The sequence below is a fragment of the Myodes glareolus genome, chromosome 21 (genome assembly GCF_982192425.1).
Source record: "Myodes glareolus chromosome 21, mMyoGla1.1, whole genome shotgun sequence".
Classification (NCBI taxonomy): domain Eukaryota; kingdom Metazoa; phylum Chordata; class Mammalia; order Rodentia; family Cricetidae; genus Myodes; species Myodes glareolus.
Genome location: NC_142046.1, coordinates 9,419,344 through 9,447,209, shown reverse-complemented (window position 1 = coordinate 9,447,209; position 27,866 = coordinate 9,419,344). Strand labels below are relative to the sequence as shown.

The 27,866-nt window shown below is 44.6% G+C and overlaps 1 protein-coding gene across 3 annotated transcripts in view; it reads right to left on the bottom strand.

Moving 5' to 3' along the window:
- The window catches only part of Ttll11 (tubulin tyrosine ligase like 11), a 237,967-nt gene that overhangs the window by 182,913 nt on the left and 27,188 nt on the right, over window positions 1-27,866 (bottom strand). For all 3 annotated transcript variants that reach the window (XM_087899678.1, XM_087899676.1, XM_087899677.1), the window contains exons 2-3: window positions 16,090-16,186; window positions 11,543-11,676 (exon numbers count right to left, since the gene is read on the bottom strand). In XM_087899678.1, the coding sequence (XP_087755804.1) occupies window positions 11,543-11,676; window positions 16,090-16,186 (231 nt within the window). The remainder of the gene's footprint in view (window positions 1-11,542; window positions 11,677-16,089; window positions 16,187-27,866) is intronic.

Sequence of the window (27,866 nt, the reverse complement as noted above, 5' to 3'; positions counted from 1 at the left end):
CCTCTGGCTAACACATGCATTTTCACACCTACATGCACACACACACACACACACACACACACACACACACACACACGAACAAGTCACAGAGTATGGAAGGAGGAGGAATTGAGACTGTGTGAAGTGAGGCTGCAGAGAACTCTCTAGGCGAGTAAAGGAGCTTAAACTGCATCTTTCAAACAAATTATCAGTGCCCCCAATCCAGGCAGACCAGCATACTGTCTCCATGAAGGAAATGTTCCAGTTACACTCGTTGCCTGTGGGGAAGCATCCTGACAAAAAGCAACATTCAGAAGGGAGGGTGTTTCGGACTCACAATTCCAGGTCATACTTCACCACTGCAGGGACATCCCAGGGGCAGGAGCTGAACACTGCTGGTCATAGCACATCCAAAGCCAAGGGCAGAGGGAAACAAATGAATCCGGGGGCACTTGCTCACGGGTGCTCAGGGAATGGCGCTGCCCACAGGCCCACCCATGTAGACAGGACAGCCTGGCCTGCTATAAACAGTTTTTCACTGAGACTCCTTTTGGGTGAGTCTTGTTAAGTCAGCAATTAAAGTTAACTGTCACAGACAACCAATAAATAACTAAGTCACCAGAGCGGTATTGGGTAGAGAAAAAGGTATGACTCGCAGATTGTAGTTTTTTTTTTTTTCTTTCTTCCCGCTTTTGCTCTGACCCATTTAGACTTCACTTTTCCTGTTTTAAACCCAGCAGAGGACATTGTCCAACAATGCACTGAGGTGCTGAACCCTAAGAGCTAACTCTGGGCGGCAACTGCAGGGGAAACGGAGCACTTGTGCTCAGTGGATCCCAACGAGAAGCTGTAAGACATTACTGAGCAGGTTTTTGGCTTTATTCACTAAAAATTAAAAAAAAAAATCTTTGCTGAGAAATACAAACTCTTTCACCATAATAAATGCTGTTTTGATAACAAAACTGTACTTTTCTCAAATACCCAGATGGAAGACCATATGCAAAAAAAAAAAAAAAAAAAGCTTCAAGGAATTTTTTGATTGGCCATCTGCTAGAACTGGAAAGCAAGCCTAGATTTTGCTCTCCACTGAGAAGCCTACTTGCTTCCACCTGGCGCCACCTGCTGCTTGCATTTGGGTAAGGACTTTGCTCTCAGGCAGCAGAGACACCGGGTCCACCCTGCATGGATGAAATGAAAGAAATCACAAAGCTCCAGATTTCTTTAACGTTTTACAATGACTCACACCTCATCTACACACACACACACACACACACACACACACACGCACGCGCACACCAATGCACACAGAGACAGAGAGGCACTCATTGCAGAGGCACTGTGTCCCACGCCTGATAAAGTTTTGCACTTGGCTTTGCCTGAGAGAGTACATGTCACAGTTCACACAGAGATGACCCACCAACCTGAAGGAAATGCCGGCACCCCGCTCTGAGGCGCTCCCCACTCTGAGACGCTCCCGCTCCCCACTCTGAGGCGCTCTGCTTCTTCACAGTGTTCTTTCTGAAACAACAAATACGGGAAGCACTACCCCAAGCTGGGGTCTCTCACGGAATGAAATGTGATGTGGCACTGGCCTGAAAAGATGTTGCGCGAACAGGGTGGGAGTAAAGGCGAGCTAACGCAGAGCCATGATTAGTATAAGTCAATGTTTTCAGGAAAGATCTGTATCTGCTTCAACATGGATGTGTCTGTGCACAGGGAAAGGCTGACAGGGTATACACTAAACTGCTGGTTTCTAATTAGTGGGAACTCTCCTATGGCCATACCACCTGAACACACTTCATCTCACCTAATAAATGCAGACTTTGTTTTGGGAAACAAGATCTCACTAGATAGCCCTGGCTAGCCTGGAACTCACTATGTAGACCAGGCTGACCTCAGACTCACAAAGATCTGCTTGTCTTTACCTCCCAAGTCCTGGGATTAAGTGCCCTGTGATCACTGGAGACATTTTTAGATTTTTTTTTATCTCACCTAATCATATATTAGTTGAATCCTTAATGTAAAGACATTATTTTCTAGCAAACCAGGGGAGCCAATAAAAATAATGCCACACTTAAAACTCAGGTTGTAGCCAACAGGAGCGTCGCTATTAAACAGCCACTGGATGCCCATATGCTTCCTACTTCCCTACCTAGGGGTGTTTTCCTATTTAGATGTTAGTGCTGGATCTTGAAAGCCCGGGTGTTACAGGACTGACTGACAGCCTGTGGTGCTGAGACGGGTGGTAGGTGAGTCCTCTGGGAGGTTATTTAGGCTATTGGTTGTGTGCCCTAAAAGAGCTTGTAGCGTGCCCATCTTTTCTCCTTCTGGGTCCCACTGCCATGAGGGGAGCAAGTCTCTACCACAAGTTCCTGCCAGGGTGTGCTGCTGCACAAGAAGCCCAAGGCAACAGGGCCAGCCAGTCACTGGCTTGGACTTGACGTTTCAAAACTATGAGCCAAAACAATGTTTTATCTCAGCAGTTGATGGCTTTATGCATTTGATTGTAGTGACAGAATACTAATTCACACAGAGATCAAGTTATGAGGCTGAAAGAAGAAGGGAACAGAGACCCCGGAAGAAGAAGATGGCAGGCGAGTCAGGCCCGAGTCAGACTAATACAGATTCTGTCTGTCAGACTATCCCATCCTGAATATTTCAGTTTCAATCACACAGGCATTGACATTACAGCCTGCACACGCTAAAACAGGAAGACATTACAGCCTGCACACGCTAAAACAGGAAGACATTACAGCCTGCTCATGCTAAAACAGGAATCTACTGGTGCCATCACTTAGTCCAACTTCTTGACTTCTACTGCAGAGAAAAGTATCCCCTTATCGAAATAACAAAGCCACCAGCACCTGCTCAGTCCCAAGAAGATCATCTTCCTCCTTCTCCACTTGGCACCATCTTGGCCACTCACCAGATCCCAGAAGTATCCCACCTTCTCCAGCTCCACTACACCCAAGTCTCCTTGGTGCCACCTGATGAATCTTCCTCGCTCTAACCCTCCTCTCCTCAAGACCCCTGTTTCTACACCACAGTATAAAGTTCTGTGCTTTTATCTTGCGGTGGGGAGCTTTCCGAGACTGCTATGTAGCCCAGGCTGGCCTTAAACTCTTCAGTTCTCCTGTCTTTACTTCGTGGGTGCTGGAATGTATGTGTGTGACCATTCCCAGCTCAGTCATCAGCACATCCCCATCCTCTGTCAAGTTTCCCTCTCCACCCACCCCCACCTGCTCTACACGCCCAGGCCCAGTTCTAATGCCTGACCATCACCCTCCCACCTTCTACTCAAAGTTTCCACATGGCCTCCCTCGGTTAGGTTCTTTGATCTGACATTCAAGTCTTGAATGGACTCGAATGGTCCTGTATGGACTCTACTCTCAGTTCATCTGCTGTCAAATCCGCAGCTTCAGAACCCTACCAACATCAAACAGCTCAGCCGCCCCGGCCATGGTTTTCCTCTGCGTGTGTTTCTGGTGCCCATGCGGCTTCAGCATCTGTGCTGCTTAGGCTTTGAATAGACACGCCCCCCCACACCCTACTCCTGTATCTGAGCCATAGGCCCCATTGGAGCTGGTGTTTGGGGAGGTAAAGGAGCCCTTAGGAAGTCACCATCCAGCTTCCTGCTCCTGCTATCTTGTTTCCCCTGAGGCTGTGCCTTCCTCACCATGATGTATCGCATAGAATTAGAGACCAAAATAAACCCTTTCTCCTCTTAGGTGCTGTCGGTCATAGTACTTTTTATCACTGCAGGAAAGCAGCTGCTACGGGCTTTGACTGATGGTAAGCACAGCACTCCAAATCTGATCAGGATGACTTCTGCAGGAGAACTCCTTTATTGTTCAGCCAAATGCAGATCAGTGCGCTACTGTGGATAAACCAAGATCAAAGAAAGTACCCTTCAAAGGGTGCCTGGTGCCCACACAGTCCAGGAATAGTGTGTCCTCACTAGCCAGAGTGAGAAACACAGGATTCATGGACCAGCAGGCAAAGTAAACATAAAATTCTTTCCTTAATAGAAAGGAATAATTAGCTGCAGGCTGAACATTTCTCTAGAAAGAAAACCCGCAATCTATTTCTAAGACACTTAACTGGATCATGTAGCAAAGTTTAAGAATTTGTGTAGGAATCAACAATCTCCAAAACTCAGATTAAAATTTCCTACACCCCATATCCCAGAAAATTGTTATTGCATTTATGTGTGTGTCTCTGTGTGTGTCTGTGTCTGTATGTGTGTCTCTGTGTATCTGTATGTGTGTCTCTGTGTGTGTTTGTCTGTGTGTGTGTGTTTGTGTCTGTCTATGTGTGTGTGTGTGTCTGTGTGTGTCTATGTGTCTCTGTCTCTGTGTGTGTTTGTCTGTCTCTGTGTGTGTCTGTGTGTGTCTATGTATGTGTTTGTGTGTGTGTCTCTGTGTATATGTCTGTGTGTTTGTCTCTGTGTGTGTCTATGTGTGTTTCTGTGTGTGTTTCTGTGTGTGTCTCTGTGTGTCTGTGTGTGTCTATGTGTGTGTCTCTGTGTGTATTTGTGTCTGTGTGTGTGTCTGTGTGTTTGTGTATGTCTATGTATGTGTGTCTATGTGTGTGTCTGTGTGTGTGTGTGGGGCATATATACATGTGAAGGGCAGAGGACAATTTGCAGAAGTTGGATTTCTTTTTCCACCATGTGAGTCCCAGAAATCAAACTCAGCTTTGACAAGTTTGCTGAGCCATATCCCCAACCTAGCATCCCAGAATTCCCTTAAGTGAATGGAACATCAAGGAACTGTGGGACAACTTCGAATGATCTCATGTATGTGGGATGGATGTGACAAACATGAGAGACAGGGAAATGCATCTGAAGAAGCAACAGGTCAGCTACTCTCCACAAACGGGAGCGGCAGGAGGGAGAACAACACCGGAGAACGAACGCACATCACAATCCAGGGGCTCAGAGTCAATCGCAGGAGAAAGGCGAACTCAGAGATGAACTCCGTCATAGTGAAGATAAGAGACAAAGGTGACAACACATTTTACATCAGAAATAATATAAGCAAAACATTATAAACAAGTAGAACTAGGAGGATGTCTGTCTGTGTCACTTCTGTGCGACACTGCGTCATTCTCAAAGGCATGAGAAGTTAACGACAACCTTGGTTAGAGGGGGCGGTGCTCATGTCCAGGGGTCAAAAGATTCAGTGTCGTTCTTCAGAGATCTGTTCTGCTCAAATGATACAAAGACTCAACACGGGCAGTGGTGGTGCACACCTTCAATCCCAGCACTCAGGAGGCAAAAGCAGGCAGATCTCTGTGAGTTCGAGGCCATCCTGGTCTACAAGAGCTAGTTTCAGGACAGGCTCAAAAGCTGCAGAGAAACCTTGTATCGGGGAAAAAAAAAGAAAAAAAGAAAAAAAAAAGATTGAACACTCTAATTCCAAGTCCCAGTGGTATTTGGGGCAGGAGATACAGAAATTGACAAAAGTCTCAAATGGGAGGAGATTGTAGTGCAAACAGGCTATCCATGTTGTCTAAAAGGACCCATCTCCCTGTAAGACATGTAGTGGCTACAAAGATTAAAATAATCACTCTGCAGTAGAGAAATATAGAAGACATTGTAATAACTAATTTAACCAATACCACCAGGAATAGGACACCTCCTGGTATGCTGAACTGAGGAGGTTACAGTATCTTTTTTGTGTTATTTTTGGGTTAAAAAATTATATGTAATCTAAATTGGACTGTGAGAGAAATCAGATAAAATCAAACTGAAGCTCCTTCTGAAACAATAAAAACAGTCAATACTGCTCAGAGAGTCAAGGTCATGACATCAAAGACTGAGGAACTGTGAGAGCTTGAGGGAGGCCAGCAGGAAATGATGACCAAACCAACAAGGGTCTCAAGCTAGACCCCAGTCCAGAGGAGGACTTGGCATATTGCTTCAAAGTCCATCAGGGGCCATTCCCACTTTCAGTGGCTCTGACAATGTACACTGGGAAGGTTACAAGAAGAGGGTAGGAAAACAGATTCTATACCAACTTCATAATATCTTATGAGTCTAAAATAATTTCAAAACACTTTAGAAACTGAGTGCAAAATACAGTTTCAGGTAAGTACTGAGGGAATTTGCCACTACAGAAGAAGAAGAAGAAGAAGAAGAAGAAGAAGAAGAAGAAGAAGAAGAAGAAGAAGAAGAAGAAGAAGAAGAAGAAGAAGAAGAAGAAGAAGAGAGGAGGAGGAGGAGGAGAAGGGAAGGGAAGGAAGAAAGAAAGAAAAAAGGAAAAAAAAGTTTGCTGATGGGATCTTGGAGGTCAAATAAAAATGAAAGTAGAGGGAGTCTAGACCTAAAGAAAGAACTCACAGTGCTGTGGATAATAAGTACAAGTGGTATCAAAACTAAATATATTTGGTTTCCAGTTTCTTTAAGCAACTTTCAAAAGCTTCTGTAAAGCAAATGACAAGACAAAACGACAGCCTACAGAATGGGAAAAGATCTTCACCAACACCACATCAGATAGAGGTCTGATCTCCAAAATACACAAAGAACTCAAGAAAATGGTCTTTAAAATAACAAACAATCCAATAAAAAAAAATTGGAGTACATACCTAAACAGAGACCGTTCAACAGAGGAATCTAAAATGGCTGAAAGACACTTAAGGAAATGTTCAACATTCTTAGTCATCAGAGAAATGCAAATCAAAATAACTCTGAGATTCCATCTTACACCTGTAAGAATGGCCAAGATCAAAAACACTGATGACAACTTATGCTGAGAGGTTGTGGGGAAAAGGGAACACTTCTGCATTGCTGGTGAGAGTGCAAGCTGGCACAGCCCCTTTGGATGTCAGTGTGGCGATTTCTCAGAAAATTAGAAAACAACCTTCCTCAACACCCAGTAATACCACTTTGGGGTATATATCCAAAGGATGTTCAATCATACCGCAAAAACATGTGCTCAACTATGCTCATAGCAGCATTGTTTGTCATAGCCAGAACCTGGAAACAACCTAAATGTCCCTCAACCGAAGAATGGATAAGGAAAATGTGGTATATTTACACAAAAGAGTACTACACAGCAGAAAAAATAACATCTTGAAATTTGCAGGCAAATGGATGGAGCTAGAAAATATCATTTTGAGTGAGGTAACCCAGACACAGAAAGACAATTATCACATGTACTCACTCATAGGTGGTTTTTAAACATAAAGCAAAGAAAACCAGCCTACAAATCACAATCCCAGAGAACCTAGACAACAATGAGAACCCTAAGAGAGACTTACATAGATCTAATCTACATGGGAAGTAGAAAAAGACAAAATTTCCTGAGTAAACTGGGAGCATGGGGACCTTGGGGGAGGGTTGAAGGGAAGGGGAGGGACAGAGAGGGGGCAGAGAAAAATGTAGAGCTCAATAAAAATCAATAAATTAAAAAAAAGCAACTTTCCATTGGCCTGGAGGCACACACCTATGATTTCAGTGGGGGAGGGTGGTGATGAGTTTGAGGCCAGCCCAGACTTTGTGAGACAAATAAGACACAGCAGATAACTTTCTGAAGCATAAAAATAATGATATGTACAGAATTAGAGTAAAGCATGTTGTAAAAGCCTGTAGGTAGAGAATAGAAACAGGCCTGGGCTGTTTTAAGCTGTTTGGATTGTCTTAGGAATATGGTAAGCGAACCCTGAACTATAGGATTAGGATAAAAACTAGAAACATTTTCAAATGGATATGTTTAATAAGCCTAAAGAAGTGACAAAGTAAACTTTTAATTCAATTAATCTAAACAAGACAAGTAGAAGATAATTAGCAAAAGTCCAGACCCAAATTCCAAGGCAATATTGCACACTAAGTGTAAATGGATTGCATACAATAATTAAAAGGCACAGACTATCAAGTAGGTTAAAAGACAATAACCTATATACAGGCTCTCAACAAAAAGTACTCTTTTAAACGTGTACTTTTTTGGAAGTAAAAGAATAGAAAAGTTTACCATGGATAAACTAAGCCAGTAAAAATTGGAAGGTGCCTATCAATATCACAGAAAGCAGACTTCAGGACAAAGAAATCAGTTTATAAAGGAGTCTGATCTCTAAAAGAACATTCCAAAATGCATGCAAAGACAGAATTTAAGAAGGAAATACAACTACAACTGTAGTTGGAAATTTCAGTATCTGGCAGTAAACCAGTAAACGTATTGCATACTATGGAAAACTAACTAGACCTGACATTTACAGAATGCTACATCAGTCAGGACAGCACACAAATAACTTCAAGTATATATGAAATGTTTACTAAGAGAACATAAGGGCCACAAGGAAACATTCAATACATTTTAAAGGACTGAGGGAGCAGCAGCAGAAGGCACCTGCCGCCAAGTCTGGCAGCTTGAGTTCAATCCTAGGACCCACACAGTAGGAAGAGAGAACCTATTCCCAAAGAGCACTGTCCTCTGCCCTCCACACACACTGTGGCATGTGAGTGCCCAACACTGACACAAACAAAAATGTAATAAAAATTTTAATCATGTTTTATAAAAATTAAAGCGCTTGAGATAATAAAGAATATAATTTCCAACATTAACAAAATAAAATTGAAATCATTAACAGAAAGTATTTAGAAAATATCAAAATAATTGTAAAACTAAGCAATACATTTATAAATAGCCCATGAGCAACAGAGTTCTCAAAGAAAAGCCGAGAAGGCTGTGAGCGATAATAAAATGAAAACTAGGAAGCTCTCTGAGAGTTATTCAGAGCAGAGCGCAGGGAGACTTGCTGTTTTACCGGTTCACCTGGGAGGAAACAGTACAATAGGGACCGCATCTCAGAGCAAGGCAGAGAGAGAGAGCCAGCTCTGCTCCCAGGTGCTCGCTACTGTCATAGGCCTGGTAGAAATGAAGACCCTCTGAACAGACAAATCACTCCATTGTTTGACACATTGTTTGATGGACTGTTCAAACAATGGGCCACCAAAGAAAGGAATTTCCCCAGGAATCTCATTCGGGGAAAGGAAAGTCAGCAGGGAACTTGTCTCTCAGAAGGAGGCGAAGCAGCAGCTCCAACAACTTGCCCCTTCACCATGCAGCTTGAAAGCGCAGCCCCAGCTGACATGCTGGCTCAATGGTGGGCAAGACCACACTTTGACCAGCCGCTGACTTGTGCGCATCCTAGGCTGGCTACTTAAACTTTGTCCCACTTCAGGACCTCTGAGGTGTTTGCTGAATCTCTCTGTCCCTCCCAAATGGGGCCAGATGAATAAATGTCAGGGTTTTTTTTTTCTGCTTTCAATTTTTGATTTGTCTCTTTTAATTGGCTTATTGAGGAGAGGAAGGTGGCCAGACCTGACTGGGGCAGGTTGTTTAATAACACCACAGTACACGCATATCTACTACACTTTCTCTCTCTCTCTCTCTCTCTCTCTCTCTCTCTCTCTCTCTCTCATTCTCTCTCTCTCTCTGACACACACACACACACACACACAATAGTAATAATTTTCAATATTTGGATATATTACCAGGCATGGTGGACTACACCTTAGTCCCAGCACTCAGGAGGCAGAGACAGGTGGATCTCTGTGAGCTCAAGGCCATCCTGGTCTACAAGCGAATTCAGGAAAGCCTGGGCTACATAGTGATACCATCTCAGAAGAAGGAGGAGGACAGAAAGAACAATAAGAACAAGTCCTTAAATATCAGAAAGTACATGCAAAGGAAAGAACAAAGTCTAAGCATAGTGGCCCGTGTGTATAATTCTAGCAAGACTCATCTCAGAAAAAAAAGTACTAGAAAGAGCTAGAGTTAAGCCATCAGAACATTACAATGTCATGTATGTAACAGTCAGTTGTCACTGCTGGTGGGACACGGAGAACTGCTGCTTCAGAGCTGCCAGTGAGGAAGCCAGTAACTCACAAGGTCACATGATCCCAAGAGTCCCAAGAGCACAGGCATCTACAAACGTACAGCTTAACAGTCCGGGCAGCTTTAACCTCACCCCCGACCTGAAAATAAACCCAAATGCCCCAAATGCAGGATGGACAAACAACAGTGGTATAATCATCTAACAGAACACTATCAGCAACACACATACAAGACCACCCAACACACGTGGAGGTCTCTAAGCACTCCTGGTTTATTTGCTTCTCTGTCCAGCGGGAGGGTTGAGGACGAGAGACCTGGGCACAGGGACACACACGAGGGCTTCTGGGGACGGATGGTGGGCACGCTCATCTCACCAGATCCTCAGTGCGCTGGATGGAGCGCTAGCTCCACCTGCTTAATCACTAGACGGAGCGGAAGAGACCAGAAGGGAGAGTGAGCAGAGCCATGGGCGAAAGCGGAAGCGCTGGTAGCTGCTTTAAAGGTTACCTTTATTGAAGCAAAATTTACACATAATCAATACACCTGACTCAATAAATACGTGTCTGCCATCTATTCATCCATCTATGCCAGACCAGACCAGGGTCTCACACGGGCAAGGTCCCTATCGCTGAGCTTCTAGACCCCATGCGTCTCTAAAAATGAGCAAGCTGAGGTTTTTGTTTTTCTCCCTTTCTTTCTTCTTTCTTATTCTCCTGCTCCCCCTCTTTCTTTTTCTCACGACAGGGTTTCTCTGTATAGCCCTGGCTGTCCCAGTACTCACTCTGTAGACCAGGCTAGCCTCGTACTCGCAGAGATCCACCTGCCTCTGTCTCCCCAGGGCTGGAATTAAAGGTGTGTGCCACCACTACTGGCAAGCAAGCTATTTGTGGTTTGGTAAATCGTAATCTTATTTCAAATTCTAGATTTTTATATTAGACCCAAAAAACAACATTGGGGCATTCAAACTGTCTCTAGGCCTTGGTGTTGGCTCTAGATCTAAATCATACTTCTTGATCAGACTTCATAATTTCTCAAAGCCTAAGTCTTCGCATCCATAAATGGGGATAATTCATAAAACTGCTGGCATAGAATTACTTTAGAGTTGAAGGAATTATGTTAAACTACAAGCACAATGTCCAGACAGTGAAACTGCTAACGAAGCTGACCAGTCCCAGGAGACCAAGGTTTACGGCTGTTACCCTGTAACCCGTGAGTATGCATGCTCTGCAGAACTTGTCAAAGGTTTGGTTCTGAGTCCCACTTCCCCACCACAGCTGTTTCAAACCGGTAGCCAAGACTCTGGAGCATCTTCTGGCACAAGCTTAAAAGTGGACACGTAAAAGGCTTCCTATGTCATGTTGTTAGGCCTGCATGCTGGGCTTTAAGCAGCCCAACTGTGCTGGTGGCTGGGAAGCCCACTCCCAAGGTCCCCACCTCCCACGGCCCATTCCACTTGTGGGCTCCACACCTGCTCAGTCTTCCTGGTTTGCAGGTTCCCTGACTCCACGATCCAGCCCTAGTACCTGTCACTTAAATTTACCTCCCTGACGCCTTGCCTATCCACTCCGCAAGCTGCCTCCATGGCTGCCAACACTCGCAGCAGGCAAGCAGGTTGCTCCACTTTCTAGTGCCCCCTTGGCCCAGCTCCCAGAATACAGGACCAGGGATGCAGCTGCAGTCACAAGCATAGTTATTCAAGGGCCACAGGCTGGCATGCTACCTACCTGAGTGACAAAGAGCTGGAACTCGTCGGGCAGAATCCACGAGCGAGGGTAGAAGTTGTACTCCTCCGGAAACAGGTTCTGCATGATTCTCAGCGCTCTGCTCAGGGTAATTTTACGCACCATCTCCGTCATGCCTGGAGAGAAGAGAAGCCGTGAGGCTTGACTAGGGTAGGTCACCAGAGATGTTTAAAGCTTCCTGCCCACCACAGTCATGTTCTCAGGCGGCAGAGACTTGCAGATTAGGAGGATCTACTAACGTAAGGAGAATTGGTCCATTTGTTTCCCTTCACTGTAAAAGTGGGAGTGCGAGTTTTTGCCTCCATTTGAGCCTCGAGTCTGAGAAAATCCTTTGTCATCTTTGTGGGTAATAAGGTTCTACCTCGCACTTAATGCTGAGCCCCCCCCCCCAATTGCATGGCCAGCGCACATTACTTCACGATCCTTTCTATCCTAGTGGACTCTGGTGACATCATGAGAAACTTAATTAAGCTGCTTTCCATGATGACTAAAGGCATAAAATAGAAAAACACAGGCTTTTCCTCTTCCCCTCTCCCACATGGCCCAGGTCGGTCTGACCAAGTTCACTCTGGACTCTCCCCAATGTCCCTGCCTCTGGCTACTCTCCCCCTTTCATCCACACTCAGCCTTCTCCTCCACCATCCCTGGGAGCAGCCATGTCCTTTCCTTTTTTTTTTATTTCTTTTTTTTTATTCAACAAGGCTCACAGGCTCTATGCTCTGAAGACTCCAGGCCCCCAAAGCTCCGGAACACACCCCCTCCCCAAAGGCCCTGCAGTCTCCAGGCCTCAGAGGCTCCAAGGTTTGCCTCTGTTCTTAAAACAATCTCTCCTCACTCGAGAGCCTCCCTGGCTCTAGAACCCATTGGGACTTGCAGTGACTGATCCATGACTGTTTTCCTCTGCTAAGAAAGTTTGGTTGAATTCTACAGCTGAGGGTTTTATGTATATTTCTGATCTCTGTGTTGGTAACTTATCTTTTGCTCCTTGTGGCCTAGTAGCTACCTGAGCCACACACACGGCTGAGTGGGGTTTCCAGTGGGGCTTCCCCACCACCCCACTGGCCCCTGTGGAGCTACCTATGTCACTTGCTCAGCTGGGTCTGTTCCTTTTCCTCCAGAATCTCCCCAGCCCACAGCCTCGGTTGCATGTGCTCTCTTTGACTAAGCCTCGCTCATCCCTGAACAGCGCTTGCCGCCTGCTCACCTGCCGCTCCCACCCACAGAGAAGCCCCTGACTGCCATGTGCCAGCTCGCCTCTCAGACCTGGAAATCCGGTAGAAAACTGCTGCCTGCCAGCTAGGAAATGGCACCTTTGGGCTGCCTTAAAGCAAAGACAGAGCCAGGTATGGTGGCACACCTCTGGATTCAAAGCACTCAGGAGGCAAAGGCAGGAAGATCACAGCAAGTTTGAGGCCAGGCAGACTGAGGCCATCCAGGGCTACACGGAGAGCCCTGTTTTTGTTTCAAAAACAAAAAACCAAAGCAAAGACCTATCTAAATGTTTTAACAAAAAACTAATACATTTTTTATGATATAAATGCATTTTGAACAAAGAAAATTACCCATAGAAAAGCAAATAATGTCAAATGCAGCAACACAGACAGATAAATTCCACTAGGAGTGTCCGGAAGATGCAGGTTTATGCTGGATTTCTGGCATATTCTCTCCCGGAGCATCCACCAGAACTAAGTGTGCTTTTAGAATAATGGTGTATGTGTGAGGCAGGAGAAAAGCCCAGACACGCCAGGAGCCAGAAGTCCATCAGCCCTGGCTGGAGTTACCCAGGTGGAGGGTGTGGAGCGCCATCCCCTGCTGGCTGTTTCCCAAGGCTGCTGTGTCAGCCCAGACAACTGCTGCGTGCTCCCGTCACGGGCAGGTTGGAGATACGATGGAGCACGCTTCTCTCTTTGGAACAAACGTCCTGGCACAAAGCTAGTCCTTCAGGAACACTTTTGCCTCCTTACTTCCTGACATTGACCCTTAGCTACTCTCTCTCACATGCAGCCATCAGGGAAGACGGGAGTGGAAAGGAAATGCAGTGGCCGGCTCACCAGGGACTGTGAGTCATGTGACAGAACTCTGCCTGTTGCAGTGTTGTTTGCGTGCAAACGTGCAAATTGCTTCCTCATGACCTCAAGAAGCCCCCCCCTTTTTTTATGATTTATCTTTATTTTTTATGTGCATTGGTATGAAGGTGTCAGATCCCCTGGAACTGGATTTTCAGACAGTTGTGAGCTGCCATGTGGGTGCTGAGAATTGAACCCGGGTCCTCTGGAAGAGCCGTCAGTGCTCTTAACCATTGAGCCATTTCTCCAGCCCAAGAAGCCCCCCCTTTAAAAAAAAAAAAAAAAAGAAGTAGTCTTTTTTGTGAGTAGCAAGACAGAAAAAAAAAAAAAAACAGTAGCAAGCCCATTAGAGCAGTGTGCACAGACCCTGGCTGCAAGGCTCTCTTGCTCTCACAAAACCCTTTCTCCTCTCTGGGAACAAATTCGACCTTGGATAACTTCCAGCTCTGTTCCCCTCAAAGCCGATAAAGGTGGGATACCTGCCGTGTTGGCGAGGAGCCGGGCACACGGTTAACACAAATGCAGACTGGTGAGCTGCACGGCCAGCAGGCAGGAAGCTGAAAGCCTAGCCTTTCCTGAGTGGCGACCCTGGTGACTGGATACGAGCCTTGCAGGGTCCTCGGATGCACAGGAGATGCTGGCTCCTGTGGCCATGGAAACCAGGACAGACGTGGGCCAGAAACAAGTCCCTGGAACTTTTTGCAAATACTTTACTAAAGATAAATGCTCCATACTGACTGGCAGCCATGTTGTGCTTCCTACCCTGTCCCCTTCCCAGTGAACCAAGTACTGCCTATGTTAGCAGCCTTGAATGTCTGAGTTAAACCCCTGTGAACGTGACAAAGCTAGCCAGTGTGTAAATATGTATATGGATGTTGGGTTTTCTGAGAAGTGGTGCTTTTGTTGTGTTTCGGTCTTGAGAGAGGGTCTCACTCCATGTCTTAGGCTAGCCTGCAGCTCATTGTGTTGCCTGGGCTGAGCTCCAATGAATGGCTATCTTTCTGTCTCAGTCTCCCAGTGCTGAGATTACAAGCATGAGCCACCATATCTGGCTAGCTGAGAGGCCTTTTCTTGAAGATATGGGACAGGATGCTAAAAAAAAAAAAAAAAAAAGGTGGGGGGGCAAACTGGTTCTCCCTTCAATACAAGTTCACAAGACATGACACTAGCAGAAGGTAGTCTGCTATGGCAGCTGCACTGTGAGGTTGCACTATAAAAGCGGTGATCAAGGCTGAAGCCTAAGAAATTCTGGCTGGAGAGACAACTCAGGGTGAAGAGCACTGACTGTTCTTCCAGTTCCAGGGATCCGATGCCCTCTTCTGGCCTTCACAGGCACTGCATGCACATTGTACATGTACACACACACATACATACAGGCAAAAGGCTCATATGCATAAAATAAAAAATAAATCAAACTTGGAGAGAAAAATATAAACAAGGGATGGAACTTGGGTGTTTTTGTCCTTTAAAATTATTTATTATATTAGGATATAATATTTATAATACAATGCAGTAACAAAATTAATGTGAGGCCTGTATCTGGAAGCTCAACAAAACACTCCCTCCTCCCTGAGTATCCCTGTTACCCCTTGCCTCTGTCATCACACACCGTCAGGAATAGTGATTATAGAGGAGATGGAGGTAAGGGTTTGAGAGACAGAAAAGAAGTAGACATGGAGGCTGGGCCCCACACACAGAGGTGATCTTAACCATTTCCTGCCACCGCGTCCTGGTTGCAGGGTAAGTCTAGAGGCTGCCCACAGCCTATGGCACTTAGAGTGGTGGAAGGAGAGCTCCCTCTAATGGTGCCTTCAACTGTGATAGCTGAAGAGAAAGCAGCTGGGGTCTTCACGCCTGACCTGGCTCCCCGCTCGAGGAAGGCTGTACTTCTCTCTGTGGACACTGTCGCCCCATCACTGGGCTTTCTGTGCTGTATCTCTAACTCAACAAGGTCAAACCACTTTGTTCGTTTTGTGCATGTTTGCCTATGTGTGTGATACGCATGTGTGTGCTGGCGAACATGTGTGCGGAGGACCAGAGGTTTATGTCTGGTACCTTCTTCCATCACTCCCCACCTCATTCACTTCTGGCCACTGAACCTGGAGCGTGCCCACTCAGTTAGCCTGGCTGGCCACTTTCCCTAAGCATCCTTGTCTCTGTCCCAGGGAGCTGGGTACAGGTGGGCGTTTGAACTCCAGTCCTCATGCGTGCACAGCAAGGACCTGACCCACAGAAAGCAGGCCTTTAACCTGGGAAGGCCAGTCTGTATCTTCCGAGCCTCAGGTATGTTAGTTGTCAGGATTCCCTGGGGACTTCTTCCCCAGGGCAACAGCAGCCAGGCAGAGCATGGGCAGAGACTCCCAATTAGGAGTCCTCATGATCTGAAAACATTGTCATGTTCTTGTGGAAGACTGTATTCTGGACGTAGAAATACTTCTAAAGACCAACAATAACAGCAGATACCTGGAAATTTGTTCACTTGACCGGAGAGTATGTCATTGTCGCGAAATGAAACTCCATGCCAGTAGATGTCACAAGGCAAGCGCCGGCCAAACGGGAACTAGGAAAAGAGGGGAGATGTGGTTCAGAGTAAGAACAAGAGCACAGCGGCCACACTGGGGCTCACACCAGGTAAACATCCCACAGTTTAATCTTCAAGGCAAGCAAGGAAGGAAACGGCTCCACAGGCCACGTGACTCAGAGCAGAGGTGGATATACTGTTGTTTGGCGAGCACTGTTTGCTTTAATAAGCCTCATGGCTGCCTTATAAAGGATTGTTCCCATTTTACTGGTTAAAAACTTAAGGCCCAAAGGAGTCATTTAATATGCCCTAGTTCGTGCAGAGCTGGTGTGAGTAGGGGTGAAGTGGGGGCGGGTGTCCAGGTTTAAACCTAGGATGGTGTGAGTAGGGGTGAAGTGGGGGCGGGTGTCCAGGTTTAAACCTAGGATGGTGTGAGTAGGGGTGAAGTGGGGGCGGGTGTCCAGGTTTAAACCTAGGATGGTGTGAGTAGGGGTGAAGTGGGGGCGGGTGTCCAGGTTTAAACCTAGGATGCTGTGAGTAGGGGTGAAGTGGGGGCAGGTGTCCAGGTTTAAACCTAGGATGCTGTGAGTAGGGGTGAAGTGGGGGCAGGTGTCCAGGTTTAAACCTAGGATGGTGTGAGTAGGGGTGAAGTGGGGGCGGGTGTCCAGGTTTAAACCTAGGATGGTGTGAGTAGGGGTGAAGTGGGGGTGGGTGTCCAGGTTTAAACCTAGGATGGTGTGAGTAGGGGTGAAGTGGGGGCGGGTGTCCAGGTTTAAACCTAGGATGGTGTGAGTAGGGGTGAAGTGGGGGCGGGTGTCCAGGTTTAAACCTAGGACACAACAACCCAAATCCTAAGTCCATACTTCCTTCCCTTTCTCCGAAACTGGCAACCCTCAACCGGGCCCCACAAAACAGGCAGTCTGTCCCTCTCTCCCTTTCCCACGTCTCACCCACAACTCCCCACAGCACAAGAAGCATCCTTGGCTGCTGAGACAGTCCCTGGGCCTTACTGCAGATGTTTTGAATTCATAAATGAACAAGCCAGGACGTGGTCACCTGACTCAGAATGAGTTAATGAGTGTCTGCCTTCCAGGAATTTGGAAGTCAGAGATGCCAGGCAACCTCGGCTGGCCCCTGGCGCCAGAGCAATGAAAAGACAGACTGAATAGCTCTAGATGACCGAGTGCGGGAGAGGGGGCCGCGGGTCTGCTGAGAGCAGGGCCTGCCACGAGAGAAACAGGGAGACTGGCCCTGTCTTCTGGAGACAGAGACCCTGGATCCTTGGGCCTGATGTTCTCCCCAGCCTGGCTGCCCCACCTGCCCTTGGGTCCTACAACACAGTCCTGGGTCCCAAGAACATCTTCCCCGTGTTCTAAGTTTCTCTTTTGTACACGCTCTAGGGTTGCACTTATTTTCAGTCAGAAAACCCCTCACCGAGACCAAAAGGTCTGTCTTTCTGCCACATTCTGCCACCTTAATGCCATTAGCAAATTCTCCCTCTGTGGAAGCAGTTCTTTAAAATGTGACTCAGGTGACCTTGTTAACGGAGTGTTAAGACTGGCTAGCTCACATTTAGAACTTGCTTGTTAAAAGTGCAAAGAGAGATGGCCATACTTAAATAAAACCATTTGATGTTCCATTTTGAGACTACACTTCATCAGAATTTCTATCTGCTGTGAAGTGAGGGCTCCATCCTGATGGAATCACATGACGTGACTAATGAAATGGTGGTAAGGATGTTTCCAGCCATCCCAAGTTAAAACTGAGGCAACAGCCTCCAGCCCTGTATGTCAGCTACGTGGCTTCTATGAGGGGCCACAGTGAAGCATGAGCTATCACTAGTGCAGGCGTGAACAACTTGTATGCACAATTTATAGCTTTTTGTTCATTTTCTTTGCTTCCAATGGGTGGCAAGTATCTATTCAGCAGCCATAAATATTAAGAGTTGGAACATATGCCGCCTCCTTGCAGCTGTTAGGTCTAATCTAGAAAGGCAAAGGCAACATGATGGGGGCTCTAAAATGCAAACTGTCCAGGCAACTGGACCATAATTGGAGTGACTAACACCGGCTCCTTGCTAGTGCGCTTCCTGATGACACTTCACAACCATGCCATCGTCCTCCAATTCACAACGAGGCGTAGTGGCTCAAGGCGGGAGGGCTGTCTTGAACTTGAGGCCAACCCGGGCTACAAAGTAAGACCTGGTCTTATGAGAAAAAAAAAGCAAATAAACAAACAAAACACAAACAAAGAAAAGAATAAAAAACAAATACTTTTAGTTCTTTAAATTTAAAAAAAACAACTACATTTTTCCAGTAATCATTATGTTCCAGGTTCTCCATAAGTGCTAAGAACACAGAACAGTATAATTTCAAAACCCCTCCTTCAGAGCTTGAACATATTCAACAGCAAAAAGCTGAAGTCTTAGCTTCTAAGATTGAGAACAAGACAAGGGCATCTGATTTCACTTCTTTTTTTATTTTTTTTATTGATTTTTATTGAGCTCTACATTTTTCTCTGCTCCCTTCCCTGCCTCTCCCCTTCCCTCTTCAGTCCTCCCCCAAGGTCCCCAAGTTCCCAATTTACTCAGGAGAGTTTGTCATAGCCAGAACCTGGAAACAACCTGATTTCACTTCTGTTGAACATAGGGCTAACGACATCAGAGCAACAGGCAAAAGAAATTAAGAACACTGTCACTAGAAATGGAGAAGGAAAACGGCCTCTGCATGTAGAAAATAGGATCCTATATGTAGGAAGCCCTCGCGATTGCATGAAAAACTTACAGATCACACAACAAGCTTACAGAAAATCAAGAGACCCAAGCTCTAACCCTGAAAGAGCAAAATACTTCAGAGTTAAGGTGAGAAGGGAGTAAATGCCTTGTACAGAGAAAACTACAAAATGTTCTTCAAGGAAATTAATGACAGTTCAAATAAGGGAAAGAAATTCCATTTCACAGACTGGACACAACATTTAGGATGTCAATACTAGAAGTCCGCCTTTTCATCTGTGAGGTCCTTGGATTCCCCCAATACAACCTGCTTCAGGACAGAGGGGTCCGGAGAGCTAGCGGGAAGTGTTCCTACCACTGGGGCCTCTTTCTACCATCCCACTCTGCCCGCCCCCAAGTCTGCCTTTTTGTCTGCGATGTCCTTAGAATCCTGCAAGAGACCCTGCTCCCCTGCTGAGTGGATCTGGAGAGGTGAATAAGTGGCCACAAAGCCGGACAGTCCCCAAGGGACTGAATCCAGGCCCCCTCGGATTCCCTAAGCTTTTCTAGCCATCCAGAGGGATGAGTTCCCTGCTGCTGGCTTTCTTTCACCATTCCACCCTGTCCCCCAAGCCCATCTGCAAGGTCCTTGGATCCCCAATACAGCCTGCTTCAGGGCAGAGGGGATCTGAGAGCCTGCTACAGTGTGAGGGGACCTAAGAGAGGGCAGACCAAGAAAAACTCCAAAGTACACAGTCAGCCACACAAAGATTGGGCCAAGACGCCAAGACTCTGCTGGCCTCATTTGAAGGAAGAGATGGGCAGGCACCAATGCAAGAATTCCTCCAACATCCTGAAAAGCAACATGGTAATACCAGAATCCAGTGAACACACAACAGGAAGACTTGAACATCCTAACCCAGAAGAAACAGAATAAATCGACTTTAAACATAACCTTATGAAAATGATGGGGACCCTTAAAACAAGAAGTGGAAGAGAAGACAACAAAAAGTTAGAAGAGATTAATAAATCCCTCAAAGATACCCAAGAAAACCAAGAAAAAGCAATCAAACAGGTAATGGAAACAGTTCAAGACTTGAAAATGGAAATGGAGGCAATAAAGAAAACACAAACCGAGGGATGGCTGGATATGGAAAATCTGGGTAAATGAACAGAAACTACAGAGACAAGTATTACCAACAGAATACAAGAGACAGAAGAAAGAATCTCAGGTGCTGAAGATACTATAAAGGAAATAGAATCATTGATCAAAGAAAACAGCAAATCCAACAAATTCTTAACACAAAACATCCAAGAAATCTGGGACACCATGAAAAGACCAAACCTAAGAATAATAGGGGTAGAAGAAGGAGAAGAATTACAGCTCAAAGACCCAGAAAATATATTCAACAAAATTATAGAAGAAAACTTTCCTAACCTAAAGAAGGATATTCCTATGAAGGTACAAGAAGCTTACAGAACACCAAATAGAATGGATCAAAAAAAAATTCCCTCGCCATATAATAATCAAAACAAAAACCATACAGAATAATGAAACAATATTAAGAGCTGCAAAGGAAAAAGATCAAGTGACATATAAAGGTTAAACCTATCAGAATTACACCTGACTTCTCATTGGAAACCATGAAAGCCAGAAGGTCTTGGATATGTGCTGCAGACACTAAGAGACCATGGATGCAAGCGCATACAACTATATCCAGCAAAGCTTTCTTTCACCATCAATGAAGAAAACAAGATATTCCATGACAAAAACAGTTTTAAACAATACATATCCACAAACCCAGCCTTACAGAAAGTACTAGAAAGAAAACCTCAATCCAAGGAAGCCAACAACACCCACAATAACACGAACATCTGATAACCCCCCACCAGCACAACTCAAAAAAGGGAAACACACAAACACTACCACCAAAAAAATAACGAGTTACAACCACTGGCCATTAATATCGCTTAATATCAATGGACTCAATTTACCCATAAAAAGGCACAGGTTAAGAGAATGGATGCAAAAACAGGATCCAACATTCTGTTGTTTACAAGAAACACACCTCAACCTCAAGGACAGATACTATCTCAGAGTAAAGGGTTGGGAAAAGGTTTTCCAATCAAATGGACCTAAGAAACAAGCAGGTGTGGCTATCCTAATATCTAACAAAATTGATTTCAAACTAAAATCAATCAGAAGAGATGGAGGACATTTTACACTCATAAAGATGAAGTCTCAATCTTGAACATCTATGCCCCTAATATAAAAGCACCCACATATGTAAAAGAAACATTACTAGAACTCAAATCACACATCAAACCCCACACACTAATAGTAGGAGATTTCAACACTTTTCTCTCATCAATGGACAGATCAACCAGACAGAAACTTAACAGAGAAATAAGAGAACTAACGGATGCTATGAATCAAGTGGACTTAATAGACATCTAGAGAACATTCCACCCAAACAGGAAAGAATATACCTTTTTCTCAGCACCCCATGGAACCTTCTCGGTAACAAAGCAAACATCCACGGATACAAGAAAAAAAAATGGAGTAACCACCTGTGTCTTATTGGATCACCATGGAGTAAAGTTAGAATTTAACAACAATACCACCCACAGAAAGCCTACAGACTTATGGAAAACAAACAGCCAACTACTGAACCACCCCTGGGTCAAGGAAGAAATAAAGAAATTAAAGTCTTCCTTGAATTCAATGATAATGAAGACAGAACATACTCAAACCTATGGGACACTATGAAAGCAGAGCTAAAAGGAAAGTTCATAGCACTAAGTGCCCACATAAAGAAAACAGAGAAAGCTCACATTAGAGACTTAACAGCACACCTGAAAGCTCTAGAAAAAAAAGAAACCAACTCACCCAGGAGGAGTAGAAGACTGGGAAATAATTAAACTGAGGGCTGAAATAGGGCCTATGGGTCTACCCCTGCTCCTGGGGTTCATCTTGAGGACAGTTTCTGGCCAGCCAGCTAAAACATCCTGTGTTCCTGTGCTCCCTCTGCCCTGCCTGGTTATTATCTATAGGGTATTGTTGACTCCATCTTGGGCATGATAATTTACCACCTGCCTGGGGGATATCCCATTGTGCAACAGCTAGGTATTTAAGGCTTTCCCTAAGTTTGAATAAATGGTATTCTGCTGATCTCCTTTCGAATGACCCAGGTCTCTTGTGTGTTCCTTCAATCTCCAGACCCTTGCCCGGCTCGCATTCGGTACAGTGGTGCGAAGACTGTACCAAGAGAGTAACGCAGGTGTTACAAAATAGAAACACAGAAAACAATCCAAAGAATCAATGAAACAAAAAGCTGGTTCTTTGACAAAATCAGCAAGATTGACAAACCCCTATCCAAACTAATCAAAAGGCAGAGAGAGAACACTCAGATTGACAAGATCAGAAATAAAAGGGGGGACATAACAACAGACACTGAGGAAATTCAGAGAATCATTAGGTCTTACTACAAAATGCTGTTTGTCACAAAATTGGAAAATGTAAAAGAAATGAAATTTTTTTTAGATAAATACCATATACCAAAATTAAACCAAGACCAGGTGAACAATTTAAATAGACCTATAAGTTGTGAGGAAAGAGAAGCTGATATCAAAAACCTCCCAGCCAAAAAAAAAGCCCAGGGCCAGATGGTTTTAGTGCAGAATTCTACCAGATCTTCCAAGAAAAGCTAATACCTATGCTCTTTAATGTGTTCCATATAATAGAAACAGAAGGGACATTGCCAAACTCTTTTTATGAAACTATAGTTACCCTGACACCAAAACCACACAAAGACTCAACCAAGAAAGAGAATTATAGACCAATTTCACTCATGAACATCGATGCAAAAATTCTCAATAAAATACTGGCAAACCGAATCCAAGAACACATAAAAAAAAATCATCCATTATGATCAAGTAGGCTTCATCCCAGAGATGCAGGGCTGATTCAACATACGAAAATCTATCAATGTAATTCATCATATAAATAAACTGAAAGAAAAAAACCCATATGATCATTTCATTAGATGCTGAAAAAGCATTTGACAAAATTCAACACCCCTTCATGATAAAGGTCTTGGGGAGATTAGGGATACAAGGATCCTATCTAAATATAATAAAAGCTATATACAGCAAGCTGACAGCTAACATCAAATTAAATGGAGAGAAATTCAGAGCGATTCCACTAAAATCAGGAACAAGACAAGGCTGTCCACTCTCTCCATACCTCTTCAACATAGTGTTTGAAGTTCTAGCAATAGCAATAAGACAACATAAGGAGATCAAGGAGATTCGAATTCGAATTGGAAAGAAAGAAGTCAAACTTTCATTATTTGCAGATATGATAGTGTACATAAGTGACCCCAAAAACTCTACCAGAGAACTCTTACAGCTGATAAACACCTTCAATAATGTGGCAGGATACAAGATCAACTAAAAAAAATCAGTAGCCCTCCTATACTCAAAAGAAAAAGAAGTGGAGAGGGAAATCAGAGAAACATCACGTTTCACGATAGCCACAAATAGCATAAAGTATCTTGGGGTAACACTAACCAAAGAAGTGAAAGATCTATTTGACAAGAACTTTAATTCTTTGAAGAAAGAAATTGAGGAGGATATCAGGAAATGGAAAGATCTCCCATGCTCTTGGATCTTGGTAGGATTAACATAGTAAAAATGGCAACTCTACCCAAGGCAATCTATAGATTCAATGCAACCCCCATCAAAATCCCAACAAAATTCTTCACAGACCTTAAGAGAACAATCATCAACTTTATTTGGAAAAACAGAAAACCCAGGATAGCCAAAACAATCCAATACTATAAAGGAACTTCTAGAGGCATTACCTTCCCTGATATCAAACTCTATTACAGAGCTACAGTAATGAAAACAGCTTGGTATTCACATAAAAACAGAGATGCTGACCAATGGAATCTAAATGAAGACCTGGATATTAATCCATAAACCTATGAACACCTGATTGTCGACAAAGGAGCTAAAAGTATACAATGGAAGAAAGAAAGCATCTTCAACAAATGGTGCTGGCATAACTGGATGTCAACCTGTAGAAGAATGAAAATAGATCCATATCTACCCCCATGCACAAAACTCAAGTCCAGATGGATTAAAGACCTCAATATAAATCCGGCCACACTGAACCTAATAGAAGAGAAAGTGGGAAGTAGCCTGCAATACATGGGCACAGGAGACCACTTCCTACGTGTAACCTCAGTAGCACAGACAATAAGAGCAACAATAAATAAATGGGACCTCCTGAAACTGAAAAGCTTCTGTAAAGCAAAGGACACAGTCATTAAGACAAAAAGGCAACCTACTGAATGGGAGAGATCTTCACCAACCCCACATCAGACAAAGGTCTGATCTCCAAAATATACAAAGAACTCAAGAAACTAGACACTAAACTTCTAAATAACCCAACTGAAACATGGGGTACTGAACTGAACAGAGAATTCTCAACATAAGAATTTCAAATGGCCAAAAGATACTTAAGGACATGTTCAACTTCCTTAGCTATCAGGGAAATGCAATTCAAAACAACTTTGAGATTTTATCTTACAACTGTCAGAATGACTAAAATCAAAAACACCAATGATAGCCTTTGCTGGAGAGGAGGTGGAGAGAGGGGAACTCTCATCCATTGCTGGTGGGAATGCAAACTTGTGCAACTGCTTTGGAAATCAGTGTGATGGTTTCTCAGAAAATTGGGAGTCAACCTACCTCAGGATCTAGCAATACCACTCTTGGGAATATACCCAAGAGATGCCCAATCATACTACAAAAGCATCTGTTCAACTATGTTCATAGCAGTACTATTTGTAATAGCCAGAACCTGGAAACAACTTAGGTGCCCCTCAATGGAAGAATGGATAAAGAAAGTGTGGCACATCTACACATTAGAGTACTACTCAGTGGAAAAAAACAAAAACAACAACAACAAAAAAAAACAATGACATCTTGAATTTTGCATGCAAATGGATGGAAATAGAAAACACTGTCCTGAGTGAGATTACCCAGACCCAAAAATATGAATATGGTATGTACTCACTCATTAGTGGATTCTAGCCATAGACAAAGGACATTGAGCCTATAGTTCACGATCCTAGAGAAGCTAAGTAATAAGGTGAACCCAAAGAAAAACATATATAGATCCTCCTGGAAACTGAAAGCAGACAAGATCACCAGGCAAAAGTTGGGAGCATGGGGGTGAAGTGGGGGGAAGAGGAGAGGGGAAAAGAGAAGGGAGAAAGAGAGGGTTGAGGAGAGCTTGGGGGAATGGAATGGTTGAGATGAAGGAAGGGTGGATATGGGAGCAGGGAAGGAGATATCTTAATTGAGGGAGCCATTTTGGGGTTGGCAAGAGGCTTGGCTCTGGAGGGATTTCCAGGAGCTAGGACCCTGGGTAGTGGAGGAGAGGGTGCCTGAACTGGCCTTGTCCTGTAGTCAGACTGATGACTATCTTGAATATCACCATAGAACCTTCGTCTGGCAACGGATGGAGATAGAGACAGAGACCCACATCAGAGCCTGGACTGAGCTCCCAAGGTCCAGTTGAAGAGTGAAAGGAGGGAGAATATGAGCAAGGACATCAGGACCACAGGGGGTTGGTTTACCCACTGAGACAGTGTGCCTGAGCTAATGGGAGTTTACCAAATCCAGCTGGACTGGGACTGAATGAGCATGGATCAAACTGGACCCTCTGAATGTGACTGACAATTGGGGCAGACTGAAAAGCCAATGATAATGGCACTGAGATTTGTCTCTACTGCATGTACTGGCTTTTTGGGATCCTAGTCTATTTGGATGTACACCTTCCTAAGCCTAGATGGAGCGGGGAGGTCCTTGGACTTCCCACAGGACACGGTACCCTGCCCTCTCTTAGGACTGGAAGAAGGGGGGAGTGGAGGAGCAGGAGGGAAGTGGGAGGAGGGGAGGAAGTGGAAATTTTGATTGGTATTATTTATAAAGTAATAATAATAATAATAAAAGATGTCAATACTATCTAAAATGAGCTATAGATTCATGGTCTCTAACAAAACAGCCATGACTTGGATTTGCAAGAAATGGGAAAGATTATCTTCTAACTCAATGGAATTACAAGAATCTCTGGTTGGTCAAAACAACCTTGGAAAGGATAAACACAGTGGGAGACCTCACACTCCTGATGTCAAAGCTGAAGCAAAGCTCTATGCTTGTCAAACAAAATACAGCCACATAGATACCAGCTGAACTGGTCAAAACAGGAGACACAATGCCAAATGTTGTGAAGAGTGTGAAGAGTGAGAACACATTCTTTTCTGGAGGAATATGAAATAGCACAGACACCTCTAGAAGACAGTGACTTAGAAAATAGACTCTTATCCCATCATCTGGTGATTACACTTCTCGGGGTTTACTCAAGGGAGTTGAAACTATGTCCACACAAGACGCTGAACACAAGTGTTTATCACCAGCTACAGCTGCTTCGGCAGGGGAGTGACATACTGTGGTACAGACAGCAGGCAAGACCTTGGTGATAAAGGGCCCTCAGCTTTCTAGCCAGGACAAAACATAGAGGAACCATTGTGCACACTATTAAACAAAAGAAGCCAATCTGAAATGGCTCCACAATGTATCATTCCCATGATAAGACATTCTGGAGAAGGCAAACACAGTGATGATAAAGCCATCAACGGAAGTCCGCGGTTGCTGGAGAGGGAGAGGGGAATCGTAGAGCACAGCGGGTTTTCAAGACAGTGAAGCTTGGCACCCTAATGATGAGCTCACTTCCCAAAGGCCACAGAATGTAAACCACCCAGCGTGTCCGTGAACACATGATAAGGGGAACTCACGAAGAGCACCACACACTCAAAATCACACCCTCCCTGCATTTCTGTTTACACCATGCTTCTTTCTTTTATTTTTAATACTTTAGTTTTTTAAATTTATGTGCATTGGTGTTTTACCTGCATGTATGTCTGTGTGAGGGTGTCAGATCTTGGAATTACAGACAGTTGTGAGCTGCTGCGTGGGACTTGAACCCGGGTCCTCTAGAAGAGCAGTCAGTGCTTTTAACTGCTGAGCCATCTCTCCAGCTTCTATACCATGTTTTTTAAATGACTTACTAATGTGTGCTCTGCACTGTGTGCTGTGTCTCAACCCTCATGACAGTCTCATGAGAAAAGCAGCAGCAGCATGAACCCTGTTTCCAGATGAGGACACAACACTTTGCAAGGGTAAATAACTTCCTCCAGGTCACAGGGCTAGTAAAGGCAGAGTTCAAATCCTGGTCTCCATGAACCATGCACAGCTAATCTCAGAACTCAGAGCTCAGGAGGCAGAAGCAGGCAGCTCTCTATGAGTTTAAGGCCATCCTGCTCTACATAGCAAGTTCCAGGCAGCCAGGGATACACATTGAGATGCTGTCCAATAAAATCAAATCAAAAAATTAGCATGGCTGGTGAGATGGCTCAGGGGACAAGCTCTTGCCACACAAGCCTGTGGCCTGAGTTCCGTCTTTGGAACTCACAGGAAGGTGGAAAGCTGTCCTCCACGGCACATACGCCCATGCACACCCTCTAAAAAGTCCTGCCTCTGAGACTGAAGCTCCTGGACACTGGCTGCTGCGTGGATGTGTACCCTCAGGGTCTCTGTGCGAGTTTAGGCTGAAGCTCCAGGACCATGATGAGCTCAGCTGTGGGATGAGCACCAAGGGAACCAGAAACGCTAAAAACTTGGGGTTATTCCTCCAGAAGGGACACACGCACATAACCTATTAACTGCCCAGAGGTCTGAGAGTGATGGGTTAATAGCCTGGTAACCTTTGCACTGTGTGGCTGAGACAACACTGAATTCTCTCCCAGACCCTTAACATTAGCTCATTTGTTTCAGTCAATCTGTAGAACCTACCTTTGTGGGAGGTGTCACACATAGCTAATCTATAGAACCCATCTTTATGGACAATGTCAATGCACTTTACAAAGAGTTTTGATG